This window comes from Gossypium hirsutum, chromosome A08 (genome assembly GCF_007990345.1).
Source record: "Gossypium hirsutum isolate 1008001.06 chromosome A08, Gossypium_hirsutum_v2.1, whole genome shotgun sequence".
NCBI lineage: Eukaryota > Viridiplantae > Streptophyta > Magnoliopsida > Malvales > Malvaceae > Gossypium > Gossypium hirsutum.
In genome coordinates this window covers 105,192,058-105,211,015 of record NC_053431.1, presented here as the reverse complement: position 1 = coordinate 105,211,015, position 18,958 = coordinate 105,192,058, and the positions used below count along the sequence as shown (strand labels likewise).

At 33.3% G+C, this 18,958-nt stretch overlaps 3 protein-coding genes, 1 long non-coding RNA gene and 1 other non-coding gene across 7 annotated transcripts; 3 read left to right on the top strand and 2 right to left on the bottom strand.

Annotated features, from left to right (window-relative positions):
• Positions 1-3,261: 3,261 nt before the first annotated feature.
• On the top strand, positions 3,262-8,983 carry LOC107900852 (protein transport Sec1a). Of its 2 annotated transcripts, XM_016826596.2 has the most exons (20): positions 3,262-3,600; positions 3,681-3,824; positions 3,915-3,993; positions 4,428-4,478; positions 4,582-4,678; positions 4,776-4,808; positions 5,041-5,169; positions 5,358-5,543; positions 5,638-5,721; positions 5,813-5,911; positions 5,991-6,058; positions 6,635-6,728; positions 7,055-7,180; positions 7,288-7,383; positions 7,531-7,650; positions 7,741-7,821; positions 7,890-8,086; positions 8,186-8,276; positions 8,365-8,454; positions 8,651-8,983. In XM_016826596.2, the coding sequence occupies exons 1-20, from the start codon at positions 3,522-3,524 to the stop codon at positions 8,714-8,716; spliced, it is 2,010 nt and encodes a 669-aa protein (XP_016682085.2). In that variant the 5' UTR covers positions 3,262-3,521; the 3' UTR covers positions 8,717-8,983. The 2 variants fall into 2 exon arrangements, with proteins under 2 accessions (XP_016682085.2, XP_016682086.2); XM_016826597.2 differs by lacking the exon at positions 3,262-3,600 and having other exon boundaries at positions 3,683-3,824; positions 4,421-4,478.
• Positions 8,984-9,068: 85 nt separating this feature from the next.
• On the top strand, positions 9,069-12,929 carry LOC107900853 (transducin beta-like protein 2). Its single transcript, XM_016826598.2, has 10 exons — positions 9,069-9,470; positions 9,751-9,856; positions 9,962-10,022; positions 10,106-10,398; positions 10,508-10,647; positions 11,121-11,195; positions 11,539-11,629; positions 11,939-12,142; positions 12,350-12,394; positions 12,483-12,929. The coding sequence occupies exons 1-10, from the start codon at positions 9,258-9,260 to the stop codon at positions 12,566-12,568; spliced, it is 1,314 nt and encodes a 437-aa protein (XP_016682087.2). The 5' UTR covers positions 9,069-9,257; the 3' UTR covers positions 12,569-12,929.
• A 34-nt stretch (positions 12,930-12,963) lies between these two features.
• On the bottom strand, positions 12,964-13,036 carry TRNAK-CUU (transfer RNA lysine (anticodon CUU)). The gene has a single exon. It is a non-coding gene; the product is annotated as a tRNA-Lys (tRNA).
• A 209-nt stretch (positions 13,037-13,245) lies between these two features.
• LOC121204477 (uncharacterized) lies at positions 13,246-14,789 on the top strand. 2 transcript variants are annotated; one of them, XM_041074306.1, is made up of 7 exons: positions 13,246-13,567; positions 13,670-13,726; positions 13,814-13,939; positions 14,104-14,176; positions 14,261-14,353; positions 14,452-14,485; positions 14,638-14,789. In XM_041074306.1, the coding sequence occupies exons 1-7, from the start codon at positions 13,425-13,427 to the stop codon at positions 14,724-14,726; spliced, it is 615 nt and encodes a 204-aa protein (XP_040930240.1). In that variant the 5' UTR covers positions 13,246-13,424; the 3' UTR covers positions 14,727-14,789. The 2 variants fall into 2 exon arrangements, with proteins under 2 accessions (XP_040930240.1, XP_040930239.1); XM_041074305.1 differs by having other exon boundaries at positions 13,344-13,567; positions 14,452-14,565.
• Positions 14,790-14,980: 191 nt separating this feature from the next.
• Positions 14,981-17,197, bottom strand: LOC121204478 (uncharacterized). The gene is made up of 2 exons (XR_005899395.1): positions 16,923-17,197; positions 14,981-16,469 (listed from the first exon to the last, which is right to left on the bottom strand). It is a non-coding gene; the product is annotated as an uncharacterized lncRNA (long non-coding RNA).
• Between the last annotated feature and the right edge of the window lie 1,761 nt (positions 17,198-18,958).

Below are 18,958 nucleotides of genomic sequence, written 5' to 3'. Positions count from 1 at the left end.
GTGGGTAGAGGCGAAGCTAGGGGGTTGGCATGGGCCCCGCCCTCCCTAAAATGAAAATTTTTTATTTAGACCCTTAAAATTTTTAAAAAATTTAAATTAGTAAAGGTAAAATTGCACTTCCCCCCTAAATTTATAAAAATTCGATTTAATCATTTACAAATTATAAAGATATAGACTATAAAAGATTAAAATTTTATCCGGCCCACTTAAAAAATTGCTCTAGCTTTGCCTCTGATTTGTGGGGTGAGAATAAGCAAAGCAAGTTTTATTTTGGTTTCAGGTTTTGCCTTTTCCTTTTTCATAAACATAAAAAAGTTTTAACAAATGGAAAATATAGAAAAATTACGTTAAAAAAGATGGAGAATGGAAGAAAATAGAGGGAGAAGCAGAAGAGAATGAAAAAAGAAAGAAAGTTAAAAGAACATAAAAGAAAAAATTAAATTACTCAAAATGAAAAATTATGGGGACCAATTGTACAATTTAACCTAAAATTTTTGTTTGAAATGATGATTTAATGTATCACGTCAGCTTACCATTACACCGGTAACGACAATTAATGGCTCTATGACTAAAATATTACAACGCGTTAACGTAAGTGACTAAAATATAATATTTCAAATATAAGTGACTAAAATGTAACATGATGTAAACAAAAGTGATTATTTTGATAGTTTACCTATTTTGTTTTCTATGATTTTGGGTGTAATTTTTTTGATTAACGGTATTTTTAGCTTTCAAACTAAAAAAAAATTGACTTAATTTTGTTTACTTAATTGAATCCATGAACTAATAAAATTGGTCAAATAGGCCCTTTGATTAATATTGATCCTTAATACTTAACAGTAAATAGGCGTGACCGTTAATAGGTGCCATGTCAGCATCGTTTATTGACGTTGCAATGCCACACCATCACTAATCATTGATGTGGCAATTCACATCATCATTGAAGCTAAAGTGGCAACTTTACGTCATCATTAATTACTGACGTCATTAATTACTGACGTAGTACTTCCACATTACTAATGTGGTAGTGTCATGTCATCATCAAATATTATCATGTCAATGTCACATCAATAAAAAAATTAAATTATATTTTAACATTATTTTTTAAATAATACATAATGAATTTGAACATTTAATTTGTCTAAATTCATTATAGAATTATAAAAAACCAAAATTTATAAAAATATTAAAAAATCATTAAAATTTATAATAATTGTTAGAGATTAATTCAAAACATTTTTTTATAGATTTTATAAAAAATAGATTTATTAAAAACCATAAAAAATTAGAATTTTTTTTATAAATTTGTTAGAAACTAATTTAAAATCATAAAATTTTATAAAAATAAATTAAAGGCTTATTAGTAAAAAAAGCTTTTAGTGAAAGATAAAAAAATCAATTAAGCCCTTAACAAAATTTAGCATCCAATTGAGCTCTTAAAGGATGAAAAATAAATCAATTAAGCCCCTCTTTTAATGTTCACTAGGTTTGACCATTATGTTTCGTCTAGCAACGCATGGCAACCACGTGTATATCATGTTGATGTGGCATCTTAGATGTGATTTTTTAAATAATTATTTTTTAAAAATATTTGTTGATGTGACATTTTAACACGTTAGCATAATGTACATGCGGTTATCAATGTGCTGATTGGCCTATCAACCATGTTAGTGAAACTTAGCAGTCAAACTTGGTCAACATTAACGAAAGGGCTTGACTGATTAATTTTTCATCCTTTAAAGGCTCAATTGAGTGCTAAATTTTGTTGAAGGTTTCATTTTTTTAAAATTTTTCATTGAGGACTTTTTTTATTAGTAAGCTTAAATTAAATATTTTATTAAAGTAAAGCTGTTCATCATTAATTAAAAAAAAAAGGCCATGCGGCATTGTCACACCTGCAAATGGTGCTGATATGAGTGTTACTAACGGCTATGTTAGTATTGTTGTTAAGTATTAGCGGCGAATGTTAATCAAAGGGTTTATTTTGTTAGATTTTTTAGTTTAAAGGCTCAAGTGGACGCAAAAATCACATAACCTTAATTAAAAAAAATTGATGGTTAAAAATACCATTAAGCCCTAATTTTTTTTTATTTGTTATGATTCCTCTTATAATAATATGATTTTTAAAATTTGAATTTAATTTTTTTTTTTGAAATATAATGTATTTTACCACCAAATATAATTTAATGTTGCATTATAAATATTAATGGAAAACAACACTAAAGAACCTATCTCTAATTCAACTAAAGGATTAAAAATTCATCTTTCGGTTATTATTTCTACTTACAGAGGAGGTAGGTTGAGAGTTGGTTATTGAGTTAGTAAGAGTTTCAACCTTGTAAGCGAGAATAATTGACATAGCTTTTGGAGCTTATGTTTGAAGGTACTTTTTTATGCTTAAGTCTATAAAAGAGAATGTGATAAAAACTTTTGAGAATATTCAGGGCGCAATTAGAAATTTAGAGGGATGAATTATAATTTTATAAATTTTAAGGCTTAAAAAAGTAATTTTTTATTTTAAAGAGTTAAGGCATTCACCAGCTCCTTTACTTCGCCCTTATACTTAAGTCTAATTTATTACTTAAGTTAGAAATTTGTTTTTAAAATTTTTGATAATGTTTATCATTATTATCAAAAAGTGTTTTTGATAAGATAGAATGTCAATTTTAAATATGATATTATAAATTTTTTGATAAAGAAAAATATCAATTTTAAAAAAGATACTGTAAAAGTAAAAAATATATATTTAAAGTAAATTTAAATTCATTAATATATGATGCAGTGCTTCCTTTCAAGATTTTAATCAAGCTATATATTTATGGTTTAGTAACAAAAAAATAATTTGGGTTGAATTTTCATGTATGGATGTTTGTGTATTCTTGAAGTGTGACTTCTTCATAAGTTTTAAGGCCATGATGAAGTTCACCATTTTCTCTTTGAACCAACGAACCCCTTCGTGATATCAAAATTAATATATAAACTTACAAATCTGAAGTTAAAACTAGCATTGACAATGTAAATAATGATGTTTATCTCTATGATTCAAAGTTAAGAATCGTCAAAATTTGGAAAAAAAAAAAAGAAAAAAAGAAAGAAGAGATCAATGTTGTTCTGGGTTTATAATTTCATGGCTGATCAAGACTTGATTAAATAAAAAAACACAAGAGTTTAAATGCATAAACAGGGAAACTTTTTTTTCTCTAAAAGCATAAGAAAGTTGTAATCAGACTAGTTAAAGACTGAGAAAATTAGTATTGAACTTAAAGTTGCGATATTTTCGTAAAAGCTGAAATGTAGACCTTTCAAAACTGACGGACAATCCATGAAAATTAACGGTCATTCTCACACTGCGCCTTATTTCTCTCATACAACCCCAGTTGCATGCACTCTTTTTTGTTTTCTATTTTTTCTCCCACTTTTTCCTTTATCATTGTTTTCTTTCAATTTTGGCTTCAAAGAAGAAAAAAAATAATTGATCATAATCGGTTCAGATCTGGAAATCGGATTTTATTTAATTAATGATGACGTATTCGGATTCTGAATCGTCTCATGGTGGCGTAAAAGAATACAAGGTGTTTCGTCAGTTTAGCCGCGATCGTATGTCCTCTCTCCATTTTCTTTTTCCTAAAGTTTGAATTATGATTTTGAGGGATTCATTTTCTTTCTTCTCTTCCCAGGACTATTGTATGAAATGCTAGGAGAGTCAACATCAGGAGAAGGTTCAAAATCGTCTTGGAAGGTACTGATAATGGATAAAGTGACAGTCAAAGTCATGTCGCATTCATGTAAAATGGCAGATATTACAGATCAAGGAGTTTCCCGTAAGTTTATTTAAACATTCGGGACAAAAATTAAGCAATTTTTTTTTAAAAATCGGAAATTACTGTAAATTCTTTTTCCCTATATTGCAGTGGTGGAAGACATTTTCCGGAGAAGGCAGCCATTACCATCCATGGATGTTATATATTTCATCCAACCAACAAAAGAAAAGTAAATCTTTTTTGTTTTCCAGTTAAATTTCATGTTAGCGAAACGCAACACCAACTCTTTGAAACCAGTTAACATTTTATTTTCTAACTTCACTTCTTATGGCACTATAATACTCATGCACGGTAGAGTTGACCATATCCAAGTGCACTAAGTGCTTAGAAATCTAAGATTTCTAAGATTTAATCAGATTAGGATGTTGATCTAGAATATCTAGTCTTTTAAATAATAATCTATTTATTTATTTTATATTTTAAAATATTACCAAAAGAATATCACTTAAAAGGATAAGTTTGGATTTTATTTAGAAGTAGCAACATTTCATTTTAACTTCAATCAATGTATCATAGCTTTCGCTTCTGTCTATTAAGAAGCTGTAGGTAAGCATGTTTCAAAACTCTGAAACTATTTTAACCCTATCTTTTGCTAGCATGCAGTATTGTCATGTTCTTATCTGATATGTCTGGAAGGGAGCCTTTATACAAGAAGTATGTGAACGATTTTCCCACAAACTTTGTTCCATTATGATTGATGATTTAGCTCTTTCAGCTTGGAATGGAAGTGTCTGGTCTCAACCCCTTTTTCTTCCAGGGCATTTGTATTCTTCAGTTCACCTGTTTCAAAGGATTTTATTAACAATATCAAGAGCGACATTAGTGTGTTACCTCGCATAGGTGCATTGAGAGAGGTCAAATTTCTTTTAATATTACTTCTTGCAACCTTTTTTACTCAAGATTATTCCTTTTTTTGGTTTTCCATATAATTTCTTGTTTGATAATATGCAGATGAATTTGGAGTACTTTCCTGTAGATAGTCAGGTAAGATAACGTAATTTATTACAAGAATTGTGTTGTGGTACTGGAATCACATGTCTTGTGCCCAACAGGGGACAATGGTCTAGGAAATTTACGATCATATATAGCTCTAGCAATGACCCTCGCATACTTACTAGTTTGGATTAGGGTCTAAGGGTGATTTAATTGTTAGATAATTATCAGACAGGTATTTTATTTAAAAATATTTTACCCACCAAAACTTTTTTCGATGCAGGCCTTCATCACTGATCATGATTCAGCCTTGGTGGAACTCTATAGTGAAGAGGCAGAGAACACTCCGTATTTTGAAATTTGTTTGTACACAATGGCATCTCGACTTGCCACAGTTTTTGCCTCGATGAAGGTGAGAACAGTATAAGAAATTAGGAAGCAACTATGGTAGTTACAAATGAAAGTATGAATGTCATGTCTTGTTGGCTTGACGGTTTATTGTTTATATGCCTTTTAAGCACATTTTCATGGTGAAACCGACTTTTGCCTGAAATGAATATGCTTTACTATTAAGTGAATAACTAGGTTTGGATTTCTCAGGAGTTTCCATATGTTCGATATCGTGCTCCCAGGGAACAAGATGGATCCCCAGCAGCAACCCGCAGTTTAATTCCTTTTAAGCTTGCTGAGATTCTTTGGAAATGTCTTGAAAAGTACAAATCTATTCCTAACTATCCTCAGACTGAAACCTGCGACCTGCTCATCTTGGATAGATCTGTTGATCAGGTTTAGTGTACCTACTCTTAGCATCACTTTCTATTTCTGAGCCAATGCGATATTGATTTTGTTCCATATGACGACCCCGCTTTGCATTTTTCAGATCGCTCCTGTGATACATGAATGGACATATGATGCTATGTGCCATGATTTACTTAATATGGATGGAAACAAATATGTAGTAGAGGTAAGTCTTTTTGTTAAATTGCTTTTATGATTTTCCATCTGCCTTGCTAATCCTTTTTCAAAATATGGTTTTGTAACACATGTTTTCTTAGCTTCCTGGCAAACATGGTGGCCCACCTGTGGAAAAAGAGGTCATTCTTGATGATAATGATCCAGTTTGGCTTGAGCTTCGTCATGCACACATAGCAGATGTATGTCTCATCCACTTATATTCTCCTTTATCTGGAATCAATAGAACTATAATCTTCTTTTCTACAATTGACATGTTAGGCTAGTGAGCGCTTGCATGATAAGATGACCACCTTTAAATCAAAGAACAAGGCTGCAAACATTAATAGGTTAGTGGCTTCACTGCTTAACTTGGTATTATTCATCTCATATAGTTATTGCATCAGCATGTTACTTAATTTATGACTTATGAGAATTTTCAGTCTTAATCTTAAGCTTGGAAAAAGGCTGGAAGTGTGTTTGTTCGTTTGTTATCAGAGTAACAAAGTCAACTTCATATGTAAGATGCATTTAGTGTATGGCTTGGCACGATGTACTTCTTTGAAATATAATGCAGTTTATCCATTTATTTTTCTGATTCATTTTTTTTTCTCGAGGTATCCATATCTGACGTATATTTGGACATGGGTATGGAGATATGGCTCTCCAATCACCATATCCATGTCCCAAACAAATTAGGTTTATTCTACAATTAAATAAGTAAACATATTCTGTCATCTTTTTTTTTTTTTCCTTGTGGGGGGTATTTTTTTAACTGAAACTTTAGATGCTTCCTCTTAGGGCTGCTTACAAGCATGGTTGAAGGAGACAAATGTTTTTACTCTCTACTATTGTAACTTTAATTAAGTTGTATATTCATGCAATTATACCATATATTCTTCCTGTTGAAGTTTAGTTCATTGCAGAGATGGTGAATTATCTACACGAGAATTGCAGAAAATTGTGCAAGCTTTGCCACAATATAATGAAACAGTTGAAAAGCTCACTCTGCATGTGGAGGTTTGTTTCTTCTTGAATGCCTGGCCTTTTTTTTTTTTTTTTGAAATTGTCATTTGTTGAACGCCAAAGATGCATGTATTCCTTCTGAAATTTATAATCTAATAAAGAGAAATCAATATGACCGGGTTTTAGCCACTAAAACTGAAACCCCAGACTTGTATCTTCATATAACTTCCAGTAATTCGTCTGCAACATGCACGGTTTCGGTAAACATTTTAAGTATTTGAATAGCAATAATAAGAATTAGATAGAGTTTTAAGATGCTTGCAGTTCTTGAACAAATAAGATAGTTTTGCCGATTGTGTTTACTTATCATTTCATTTCAGATCGCCGGAACAATCAACGAATGTATTAGGGATATGAGACTTCGTGATATCGGGCAACTAGAACAGGATATTGTTTTCGGAGATGCTGCAGCCAAGGATGTCATCAACCTTCTGAGGTCATTGCAGGTAATGCCAGCGATTGGCGTTATCGCATAACATTTTTATATTGTATGATTGATCATTACCTTTTCTTCTTAAAAATCTCACACATTCAGAAATTTAATCCAATACAGGATGCATCTACTGAGAATAAATTGCGTCTGCTGATGATTTATGCAATTGTGTATCCAGAGAAATTCGAGGGCGATAAAGCTACAAAGCTAATGCAGGTAACTACTGCAGTCCCATTAGTTGGTTACATTACGAAGCAACAGTAGGTTTATTCTTCTTCTAGTTATTAAAACAGATTAATGAATGATGTCTGATAAAAACAGTCAAGTTCACACTGTTCTTTTTTTCCCCTATTTACTCTTCAGTTGGCTAAACTAACACCAGAAGACATGAAAGCTATTAACAATATGAAATATCTTGGAGGAAGTCCACAAAGTAAGAAGTCAAGCTCTGGTTTCTCACTCAAGTTTGATGGCGGTCAAAAGGTAAGCCAAGAAGGTTAAAGATATCAGCTGAGATTATAGTAGCATCCTGCATTTAGCCAATGAATCGATCCACATCATTTTTTATGTCAGACAAAACATGCAGCAAGGAAAGACCGAACAGGAGAGGAAGAAGAAACTTGGCAACTGTTTCGATTTTATCCTATGTTAGAGGTTTGGCTTATTGCTATACGAATATAGTTACGATGAAATGGCATTAGCTGACATTTTTAACATGATAGGAGCTTCTTGAAAACCTTAACAAAGGTCAGCTGCCAAAGGATGAATATGCATGTATGAATGAACCAGCGAAGGATTCAAAATCCCAAAGATCGACAAATTCAACTGCACCTAACGGTAGAAGGCCTGCTCATTCAATGAGATCAAGACGAACACCAGCGTGGGCACGAGGTCACTGTTCAGATGATGGATATTCCAGGTAGCCTTGCTTGTCAAAATCTCATCCTTTTTAGTTGTGTTTGCTCGTTAGAGAATATGCAATCCTCCAACACCTAATTCTATTTGTTGCCTTCTGTAGTGATTCAGTTCTGAAGAATGTGGTTCCCGATTTCAGAAGGATGGGGCAACGAATTTTTGTGTTCATCATCGGTGGGGCAACTCGATCCGAGGTAAAAATAGCTGTCGGGTTTCTCGTAGCATTATTGCCTTTGCATCAAGATTTTAATCTCCCCTGAAAGTTCCTTTTGCTACTGGCAGCTAAGAGCATGTCACAAGCTAACAGCAAAGTTGAGGAGGGAAGTTATCTTAGGTTCTACTAGTTTCGACGATCCTCCACAATATATTTCGGTAAAAGAAAAACAATTTCATGCATATCTGATATGGCCAAGTACCTAAACACATTCATACATATATACATACATACATACATACATACAAACATATGGCTAAGGAAGTATCTAAAGACATTCATTCATGCATACATACATACATACGTACGTACATCATTGTTGCTTTTTAATGAATTTTTATGTTAATTTTGCAGAAACTACAGTTGTTGTCAGAAAAGGATATCCTCAAAACTCCCCCGAAACCCCACAATTGGTCCTAGCCAGTTGAAGATTACTATTACCTCATTGGGGAGCTGATATAACCCTGCCATTTTCAATTGAGCGGTTTTACCTTACTCTGTGTAGTTAAAAAGCAGTGCAATTTAAGATATTTAAAACAAGGCCTATGTACAGTCATCGAGTCTTGTAGTTGTTCATCTTCATTGTCGTTGTTAAAAAGGCAATTTTGTCACAGTTTTTTGAGTAGACATTTGTATGCCCCAGGCCTAGACCACTTTGAATTTAGTCAAGCCCAATTGATTTAATTATAAAAAACATATTTAAATATTGTTATAAAATTATAAAATCGTTTTGTCGGAACTTAAACAAAATAAATTAAAAAAGAATTGGACCGTCAACCGGCCCGGGCATAATTTCATTTTGTGCATAGGGCACGGCACGTGTCCATTCATATCGATGTTTCCACGCCGATAACGAGTAGCACAAAGTTGACACCGTACCCCCGCCATTTCCATTTCTCGTCAAAGCTTCGATTGCTCCCACTGTAATTGAGGAAAATTACTGTTATTTCGTCCCTTGGTAATGGATCCGATTCTTTCAACTGCGGTTCTTTCACTTGTTATTGGAGCTGTGATCGCTTTCGTTTTCTTCAGAAGCTACCTTCTCAAACAAAGATCCGAAGTGCAGACCATTGCGAAACCGGATCTTCATTCAGATCCGAAAAAGCATTCAAAGCCTCCTCAGCATGTCTCTAGAAAGTCTCACTCTAAATCTCACGCTCATGCCCGTGACAAGGTTATCCCCCCTTCTTATTTTCGCTCTTCCGTTGATTGGCGAATGGAATTAGAAAGGGATCCGAAACACATCTTGAAGTTTCATTTTTTAACTTTACTTATTTATCGAAGCGGTTAGACTTTTGCTTTGTGTAATTTATAATTTCTCCTGAATTTGGAACCTTTTTTGTGATAATCTGATGTTGTTAGGGTTTAGTCCGGTGGTTTTAGTAGTTATTTTTATATAAAAAATTATTGAAAATGAGTAAGAAATGCTTTTATTTTCTTATCATGTAATTTAGGATTCAAATAAGCGTCATCATCCATTGGACTTGAATACTCTTAAAGGTCATGCGGATTCGGTCACAGGACTCTGTTTCTCCCCTGATGCTCGTAACTTGGCAACAGGTAATTTGGTTGCTTTTTTTATTTATTTAATTTTTTAATAATGCTGAAATATGTATGTTCATGGAATATTTTGTTCTTAATCCGCTTTCTCCTGTTTCTGCAAAGCTTGCTCTGATGGCGTGGTGAGGATATTTAAGCTGGAGGATGCTTCAAGTAAAAGTTTCAAGTACGAACTTGAAACACTTTTTCATTAGTGATGACCTTAGAAGGACTTGCTTCTTAATCTCTTTTTCTGTGACCATTGTGCAGGTTTTTAAGAATTAATCTGCCTGCTGGAGGTCATCCAATAGCTGTTGCATTTTCTGATGATGCATCTTCCATAGTTGTGGCTTCTCAGGCTATGACTGGTTGTTCCTTGTATATGTATGAAGAAGAAAAACCAAAAACAGCCAATGGACCCAAGCAACAGACAAAGCTCCCTCCGCAAATTAAGTGGGAACACCACAAAATCCATGAGAAACAAGCAATCCTGACCCTAACTGGATCTACTGCAACTTATGGAACTGCAGATGGGAGTACCATTATTGCCTCTTGTTCAGAAGGTTTGACATTATATGTGTTACATAATATATATATATATATATATAGGTTACAAAAGCAGTACAATTGTTAATTCAGATACAATATAAGTAACTTTTAATTAATTCTCAGGTACTGATATCACACTTTGGCATGGAAGAACTGGGAAAGTTTTAGGGCATGTCGACACTAATCAGTTAAAAAATAACATGGCTACTATATCACCAAATGGCCGTTTTCTTGCTGCTGCAGCCTTTACTGCAGATGTCAAGGTGAAAATTCTATGAATTCCTTTATATATTAGCACGGTATCAAGACTATGATCAGTATGTATAAATCCTGAAGTTATGTCCTAACATTTCAAGTTATATATCACCAACATTGTGCTGAAATGAAGACTGTGTCCATGGCAACATGATGAGATTCACAAATCACACAGTCTATTACAAAATTCAATTGCACATTTATATTTTGGTAGGTATTGGATATTTAGCCCTACTTTGTATGAATGACCATTCCAGTTTCTTTGAATTTATGCTATACAGATAGTCAGGGCATAACTGTGCTGCATAAAAAACTGAAGTGAGATTTCCACTTCCTATTAGTTTTTGAATATTTTGGTTCATATTTTTCATTTATATTGAAGATGCATCGAGATCTACTATGTTAATACGTGCAGTGAGGCACTAATAATAGTTCTGCATTTTATCATTCAGTTTCATAAGAGTACTATTTGCTTGGTCAGGTGTGGGAGATTGTGTATTCGAAGGATGGTTCAGTCAAGGAGGTTTCAAAAGCTATGCAACTTAAAGGGCACAAGGCATGTGATTTCACTCAGTAGTGCTAAAGCTTATTTGCATCTTTCAATATGCTGTGATTTCACTCACTAGTGCTGAAGCTTATTTGCTATCTTTCAGTATGTTCATATTATTCAATTACATAATTTCTATCATGCCACAAATTGCATTTTCTTTGTTAGAGGTTCTTAGAAATTTTATGACAATTTATGTATAGGAGAATGGTGACCGAAGGGTTGACCTTACAAAGTTTTCTCACTTCTGCATATTGGAAGTAATAGGCTAATAGTTGTATGACTTTCCCTGAGATTGCTGTTTGTTTCTAATCTTTCCCCTTTTTTATGTTTCTTTTTCCTAAATGTTCAGAGTGCAGTAACTTGGTTATGCTTTTCTCCAAACTCAGAGCAAATTATAACAGCATCCAAGGACGGTTCAATAAGAATTTGGAACATCAATGGTCTGTCTGAACTCCTTTTTCTTTCTCCCTCTTTTATGTACATATCCAAAATACTCGATGAAAAAAAATCAACTGTATGAAGGTCAGTTTCATTTCCACCTTCAACCCCTTTCAAGTCTGATCCTAAAAAAGGAAAAGAGGCAGGAGTGGGAGGTGGAAGAAATATTCTCCATAAATTTGAAGACATGACATATAAAAAATCTAAACAATGAGCTAATTTTCAATTGTTTATGCCTAAACTTAGCATTTCTGTTTATCGTAGTAATATTTACAAATTTGTCTGCTGACTATTCTAAATGATTTGTGAAGTTCGATATCATCTTGATGAGGATCCAAAAACTCTGAAGGTGTTCCCAATACCCCTTCAGGATTCAAGTGGCTCTACTTTGCACTATGATCGTCTCAGTTTATCACCTGAAGGAAAGATACTGGCAACAACTCATGGTTCAACATTACAGTGGCTGTGCATGGAAACAGGAAAGGTCTTGGATACCGCTGAAAAGGCACATGATGGTACATCCCAAGCAGCAAACTTTTATTTTCTTTTATTGTTTTCCCCCCTTATCCGTACCATGTTCTCACATACGAATCTATAGAAACCATGTCATGTCTAACTACATATTGCTAACAATTTTCTTAGTCACGATGCTCTATGATGACTGTCACCTGGCTTGGAATGATATTTGGGATTCTGGTATTAATCCTAGTTTTATGCTGCAGGTGATATTACATGGATTTCGTGGTCACCTAAGACTATACCTCTAGGTAAAATTTATTTTCTGCTTGTATGAGTTATATCTGATATCTCAAGTTACGTGCATTTCTTACAATTTTCCACATTGTTTTTAAATAGGAAATGAACAAGTGGTGGTTCTGGCTACAGCGAGTGTTGACAAGAAAGTGAGATTGTGGGCAGCACCATCAGTAAATTCTTCGTGAGCCAATGCTTTTACGTTCATTGTCAAGAATTTCATGGAGAAGACCAGGGATACCTGTGGATGCACTTTAGATCAGATCTGCTCAGCAATCTTTTAACATCAATAGAGAATACATACGTAGCTCTTCCGGAATGGTAGAATAGCTGTATGGTAGGCATATATGATTGGAGGAGATACAGAGGAATGTTCCATATATTTGCTTGAATGGTCTTTTATGTTACTGAACTTTTTTGCTTACTTGAAGGATTTAAAAAAGATGTAGTGGGCTGTTTGCGATAACTCGCACGAGTAGTATCAAGGCAATTGGCCCATGTTATGAATTATAATTATTTGAGCAATGAAATGTTTTGCGATTCATGTCACGGTAACAGCATAAAAAACATGCGGTAAGTCAGGCGCCCACCGTGGGGCTCGAACCGACGACCACAAGGTTAAGAGCCTTGCGCTCTTCCGACTGAGCTAGACGGGCTTGTTGAATTTTTCTTCAAGATTTTTATAAAATCGATTACGGTGTTTGTAAATGTATTTTATTTCTTGCTTCTCTTTTGATCTTTTCTTCCCGCACGGCACGGAGCAGCAAGTTTGGCCAAATTACGTATCCAGCTGCGGTTTATATATATATATGGTACATAAAAACAGGTTGTTTATTTTAGTATTTTATTTACACAAAGCAAAACAGAATGGGTATAAAAGATAATAATAAAATATACGAAAATAGAAGTGCAGTAAAAAATATTAAGAAAACGGTGTCGTTGGAACAACATGGCCGGTGGAGCTCATACTTTAGGTGCTCTATTAAAAGGCTGGAATAGGCTAGCAATGAGGGGGAGGAAGCTAGCGAGCGACAAAGTAAGAGAATGGCATCAATGGCATCATCATCAAGCTTTCTCTACTACAACAAATACAAAAGCAAAAGCAAAGCCCAAATACTTCCACGCATCGTCCTTTCTCAGTCCTCCCAGCTGCCCGACGATAAACCCCACCACCAACTTCCTCGAAGGTTAACTTATCTTATCTCCCTCCCGTTATTCATCATAATACATACGTGTCTAGTTTTTAAGCTTAAGAATCGGAGCTGAAAACATTGCCTTTAATTTTGAAGGGAAATCATATTGAGGAGCAGCGAATTAGCTGTTATAGGAGCCATCTTCAGTTTCAGGTTTTTGTGTCCACGCCATCGCCTTTCTAAAATCTTTGATTTCTGGGTTCTTGACCAAAACAGTGAATGAATGGTTTGTTGATGCAGTGGGAAGAAACCAGAATATCTAGGAGTGCAGAAAAATCCCCCATCGCTGGCTCTTTGTCCTGCTACTAACAACTGTATTTCAACCTCTGAGAATGCCACTGATCTCACCCACTACGCCCCTCCATGGTAAACGTCTCCCCATTTGCCTTTTGCCTTTTTCTTTTTTCTTTGGTCGAAAATCGAAGCTGGAAGCGTTTTTATTTTTGGTCGGTAAACGCATGAAAAATGTGCGCCCCCCCGACAAAATGTGATGCACATTGTGTTAACTATATATATATATAATGAAAAAGGAATTACAATGGTGGGCGTAATAGGAAAAAGCCAGTGAATCGTGAAGTGGCAATGGAAGAGCTTCTTCAAGTGGTAATTTTTTCCTCTTTTTTTTCACAGTTAAATGGCTTTTCAAGTTTTAAAAAGAATCAGTCTAATAATACGGCATAATGCCAGATAAAATCAACGAAACCAGACAAATATACCCCCAAAATCGTGGAGAAGAAAGACGATTACGTGCGTGTTGAATATCAAAGTCCCATACTAGGGGTAAAAGTTTAAGCTCTGTTTCTTTTTCATTACCAAACATATCAAAAACAGACCTGCAGATTGGCTTAATTGATTATTTATGTTATGTTGTTCAACAGTTTGTGGATGATGTGGAGTTCTGGTTTCCACCCGGTAAGGATTCAATCGTGGAGTACCGATCCGCATCAAGGATCGGGAACTTTGATTTTGATATCAATAGAAAAAGAATTAAGGTAAACATGATACAAATATACACACGAATATATAAACCTTAAACCCTGATATTAACTTTCTTTTGCTTACAGGCATTGCGAGTGGAGTTGGAAAAGAAAGGATGGGCTTCCGTAGAAACGTTTTAAAAGGACAAAAACATCATTTTGTACTGTACTCCTAGATTGTTGTTTCACACCACTGTTCACAGATTTTGTTATAAATCATCAATGCAAGATTTGTGTCACTTGCGTTTCCATAATTGAAAGATTATTATCATACACTGAACCATCATTGTACCAAATGCACTTCAACCCCAAATTTATCTTAAAAGATGACAGCTAAAATTATAGTATTCCAATCCTAGCATTTACAATTTAATATCTAATCTACCAAAAATAGTCAAAAGAGAGTAATCATGAGTTAATGCCATATCCATCCATGAAAGATTATTCAAATCTATTTTATAGCCTAATGTCAAAGGTAAATCAACTAAGATTTGAAGTATCACTACTGTCAGAATGCAAGAAAACAGTTCAATACAACCAGCAGATGTCATGGGCTTGGACTTTAACTGAGCAAATCATGCGGCCGTAGGCACGAATGGAGAGCATTTACTCTAAAGGCTTTCTTGAGTTTTTTTACTTTCTGTTGTTTCAACTTTGAGGACTTAGGCTGAGTTAGGCAATTTAAAGTGAATTCTCCACTTAAGGCTGCACGGTTTGATTGGTCAAAGTCTAGGCCAGTGACACATTAACACAAGAACCATGATCATTCCCTAAATTTCAAGTATTCCACTTCTGTAAGAGCTCTTACCTGATTCAGAGTAGAAAGCCACCATCAATCCTTCCTCAGATCCTTAGATTTAAGACAACAGTTTCGAGTTTATCCCCCTGAATTAGGAAAGGAGAGTCAGACATGGAGTTAGACATTCTTAGCAAAAGGTAAACTAGATCGAAGCTCCAACAGCAAGTTCGATATTCATGTTACCTATCCATCTGTATGGAAAAAACCAACAAGGGAGCTCATCTATTGTTTGAGGTGTTTAGACTTTCAAATTCTCTATAAATTGAGCATTTCTCAAGCTCACAACATATATACAAGGGAAAAAAAAAGAAATTAAAAGCCGACTAAGTTTGAGACATAGCACTGGAAGTAATCAATATTGTGGCTCCAGAATTGAAAAAACAGCCTTCAGAAGATACCCAATCACCAAAACAATAACAAATAAAACAAACAGTGTAGATATCTCTTCAGATGCTGATGCAAAAACAGTTTTTACCAAATCAACAGCTTCAGCTTCCATAAGTGGACTAACGCATTCTGCCAGGTGAAGGACTAGAGATGAAAATCTTTTATAAAAGAATCAAAACATAAAGAGTAATCAAAATTAAGAGCACACATTGGCAGGCAATAGGAGAAGGTTGGGTGATTTTAGTTGGTTATCCAAGAAGGCATGATGAGTGTTGAACCAGAACCTTGAGAGCTGTATCTGACCCTCTCATAGGAACCAATGGCATCATATGTGAAGACACAACCCTTGCCAAATGGTTTAACATAAGAATTTTATTTCATATTCAAAGAGAAAAAAGAAAGGCTTAAAGCTAGCAACTAAAAGCAGATACCTTCGTAATCAAGGCCCCCAAAAACATTAATAAGGATAATGAGGAAACAAGTGCTTGTAAATTGTAATAATAAAGGGTGTTGGAAAGTAGTTGAGCCATTGCAGGGCAGCTCATTTGCTTCTTGTGTTGGTGCTGACAAATCTATATTCTAGAGAAAGCACCAACAGAATCATATGTTCATTATGTTAGCTGCAGAAGAATGCTCACAAGATTTAGTGATGCCATAGTTTTGTTCTTAGATTCCTAATCTATATCAAAGCTAAATGCCTTTGTCTTTTGCAATTACTGTAGAACAGTTTCTACTGCAACAAAAAAAAAAAAAAAAGTCAAGTGAAGCCAACATTGATATGAAAAAGCAAATTTACATCATCATATCTTTGAAAGTTGAAATCTAACCAAGTAGCTAGCTGCTAGTGGCTTTTGTAAATGGAGGCAAAAACTAAATTAAAATTCCATGACTGGTAAACAAATTTCACAAAAAAAAAAAAAAGAAGTAGTTTTTCTACTTCTTCAACCATAGGAGGCAACAAAAACTTAGTAGCAAATTTCAAAAAATTTCTTAATTTCTCTCTAAAGCTTTCTATTCCTTTGATTCAAAGTAGCTTACCAGTTTTGGAGACTAAAACCCAACCTTCCTACTAATTACGACATAAAAGTGCAAAAAAGAAAAGCCCTTTAGTGCCAAAACACCATTACAATCCAGTTTCTCTATTAAGTTTTGCATTGTAAAAGCGAAGGATGGGTAAAGAACATACAGTTTTGGAGATTTTGGAGTAGTCGCCGGTGAGGATATTGTAACCGGTAGACATTCAAGTATCCGCTGCTATAACACAGTAATCGATCCCAGCGATAGCAGCGCAATAGCAATAGCATATCGACATTAAACAACGAAATCGACCGGTAAAAAAATTACCGTCCATTGTTGTTGTACGGAGACCAGTTTGGTAGCTGCTTAGCCACGGTGGAAGAAGCTGAAAGACTTGGATCCACAAAATAGGAAAATAAACAAGACTGCAGTCTCGTTTTGGGATTACAGCTTTACAATTAGCATCAACTTAATAATTAATTTAACTCAAACATTTCATATTCCATTTTATTATTAGAAAATATAAAATTTTAAAAACTCATTTGATATTAGTATTTATATATTTTATAAATTTATTAAAATTTAATATTAAGTTGTTAACAAATTGGGGTAATGTATCTTATAGAATATAAATTCAGGTGGTAATTAAGTAAAAAAAATAGTTCAAATATCAACTAAATATTTTTACATAAAATAAAGGGATAAACTATGTATTAACTCAATTTTAAATGAAAAATTAGATTATATGTGACTCAAGAAATCTTAAATAATGCCTTCATTTGATTTCAAGAAATAGAAGTCATTCTCATTTTTGTGAAATGGAAACATTAAAGAAATTGTGTTTGATTAAAACTTTTGAAATAATTTTTAAAAATATGTGAAAGTGGGAAAATAAAAAAACAATTTCCTTTTTGTTGTTTTCACTAAAAATATACTGACAAGGTTTTTTTAATTCTATAAATAGACTTAGCAAACCGTCATCTAAAACATAAAAAATTCACAAATAGTATATTAAATATATATTTTGTAAAACTGAAAAAAAATTGAAAATAAGGATTCAAATCTATATAAATATAAGACTTATTTTATTGTATTTTTCATGTTTCTATCATTAAAAAATATGAATAGAACATGCATTATTGAAAACAAAAATTTATTTTTATTTATCAAAACTTGCTTTTAAATTTAAATATATATATATATATATAAAGAAAATATTTTCAGGAAGGGAACTCAATTTGTAAATATGAAAACTTGTTGATTTATATTAAGAGTGTCTTTCAATATGAGAACATGATTAACTAAGTTAGTATTATAAATTAACCGTAAATTAATTCATTTTAAAAATTATTGAAAACCATCTATTTTATAAACAAATAAATATCATTTTCAGAATGTTTTTACAGTTTATTTAAAATCTATAAAAAAAATCAATTTAAATTACTATATAATGTAATTTGAACTCAAAATATCATAGTTTTAAAATTTTAATTTTACAAGTATCAAAAAAAATAATTTTACCAATACAGTCCAACTGTCTTTTGTTTTTAACATAAATTTTTTACACTTATGGTAAATGTGCCATGAGGAGCAAGTGAAAATAAATTTGCGATTGAAGTAAATTAATTAGATATTTGAATATGAAAAAACTTAATTGAAATTTGAATATTAAAATTAAATTTGAAAATTTTGATATTTGAAAAACTCAGAGAAACTTTTAATTCTTAAGTCATGCCTTTTATTATAAAATTGAAAATCTTTTATAAAGGATTCTTACCTTTTTACAACATCTTTATTTAGGGAATCTTATCCCTTTCATCATTACCAAAATTACATAATTTGTAATATCTCTAACCTGTCTCCATTATTAAATTAAGGTTACGGAGCATTACTGTACAAATCAGAACATTTCACTTCAAAACAGAAATAATTATGCAACTTTGATGTTAACATTTAATAACTCAATTTAATTATAGAAAAAACTCATTTACGGGTCTTAAATCGAGTCTACGGGGCCCTAAAAATAGTTTAGAAACAAACAGGTACTAATTTGAATTAAAACATAAAAATATGGAAAATTTTAGAAACAGGGGTCATACGGTCGTGTAACAAAGGCCAGCAAGTGTGGCCCCAAACATGGTTGTGTGGCTACTCCACACGCCCGTGTACTTAGGTCGTGTAACTCACTGACTTGGAACACGCGGT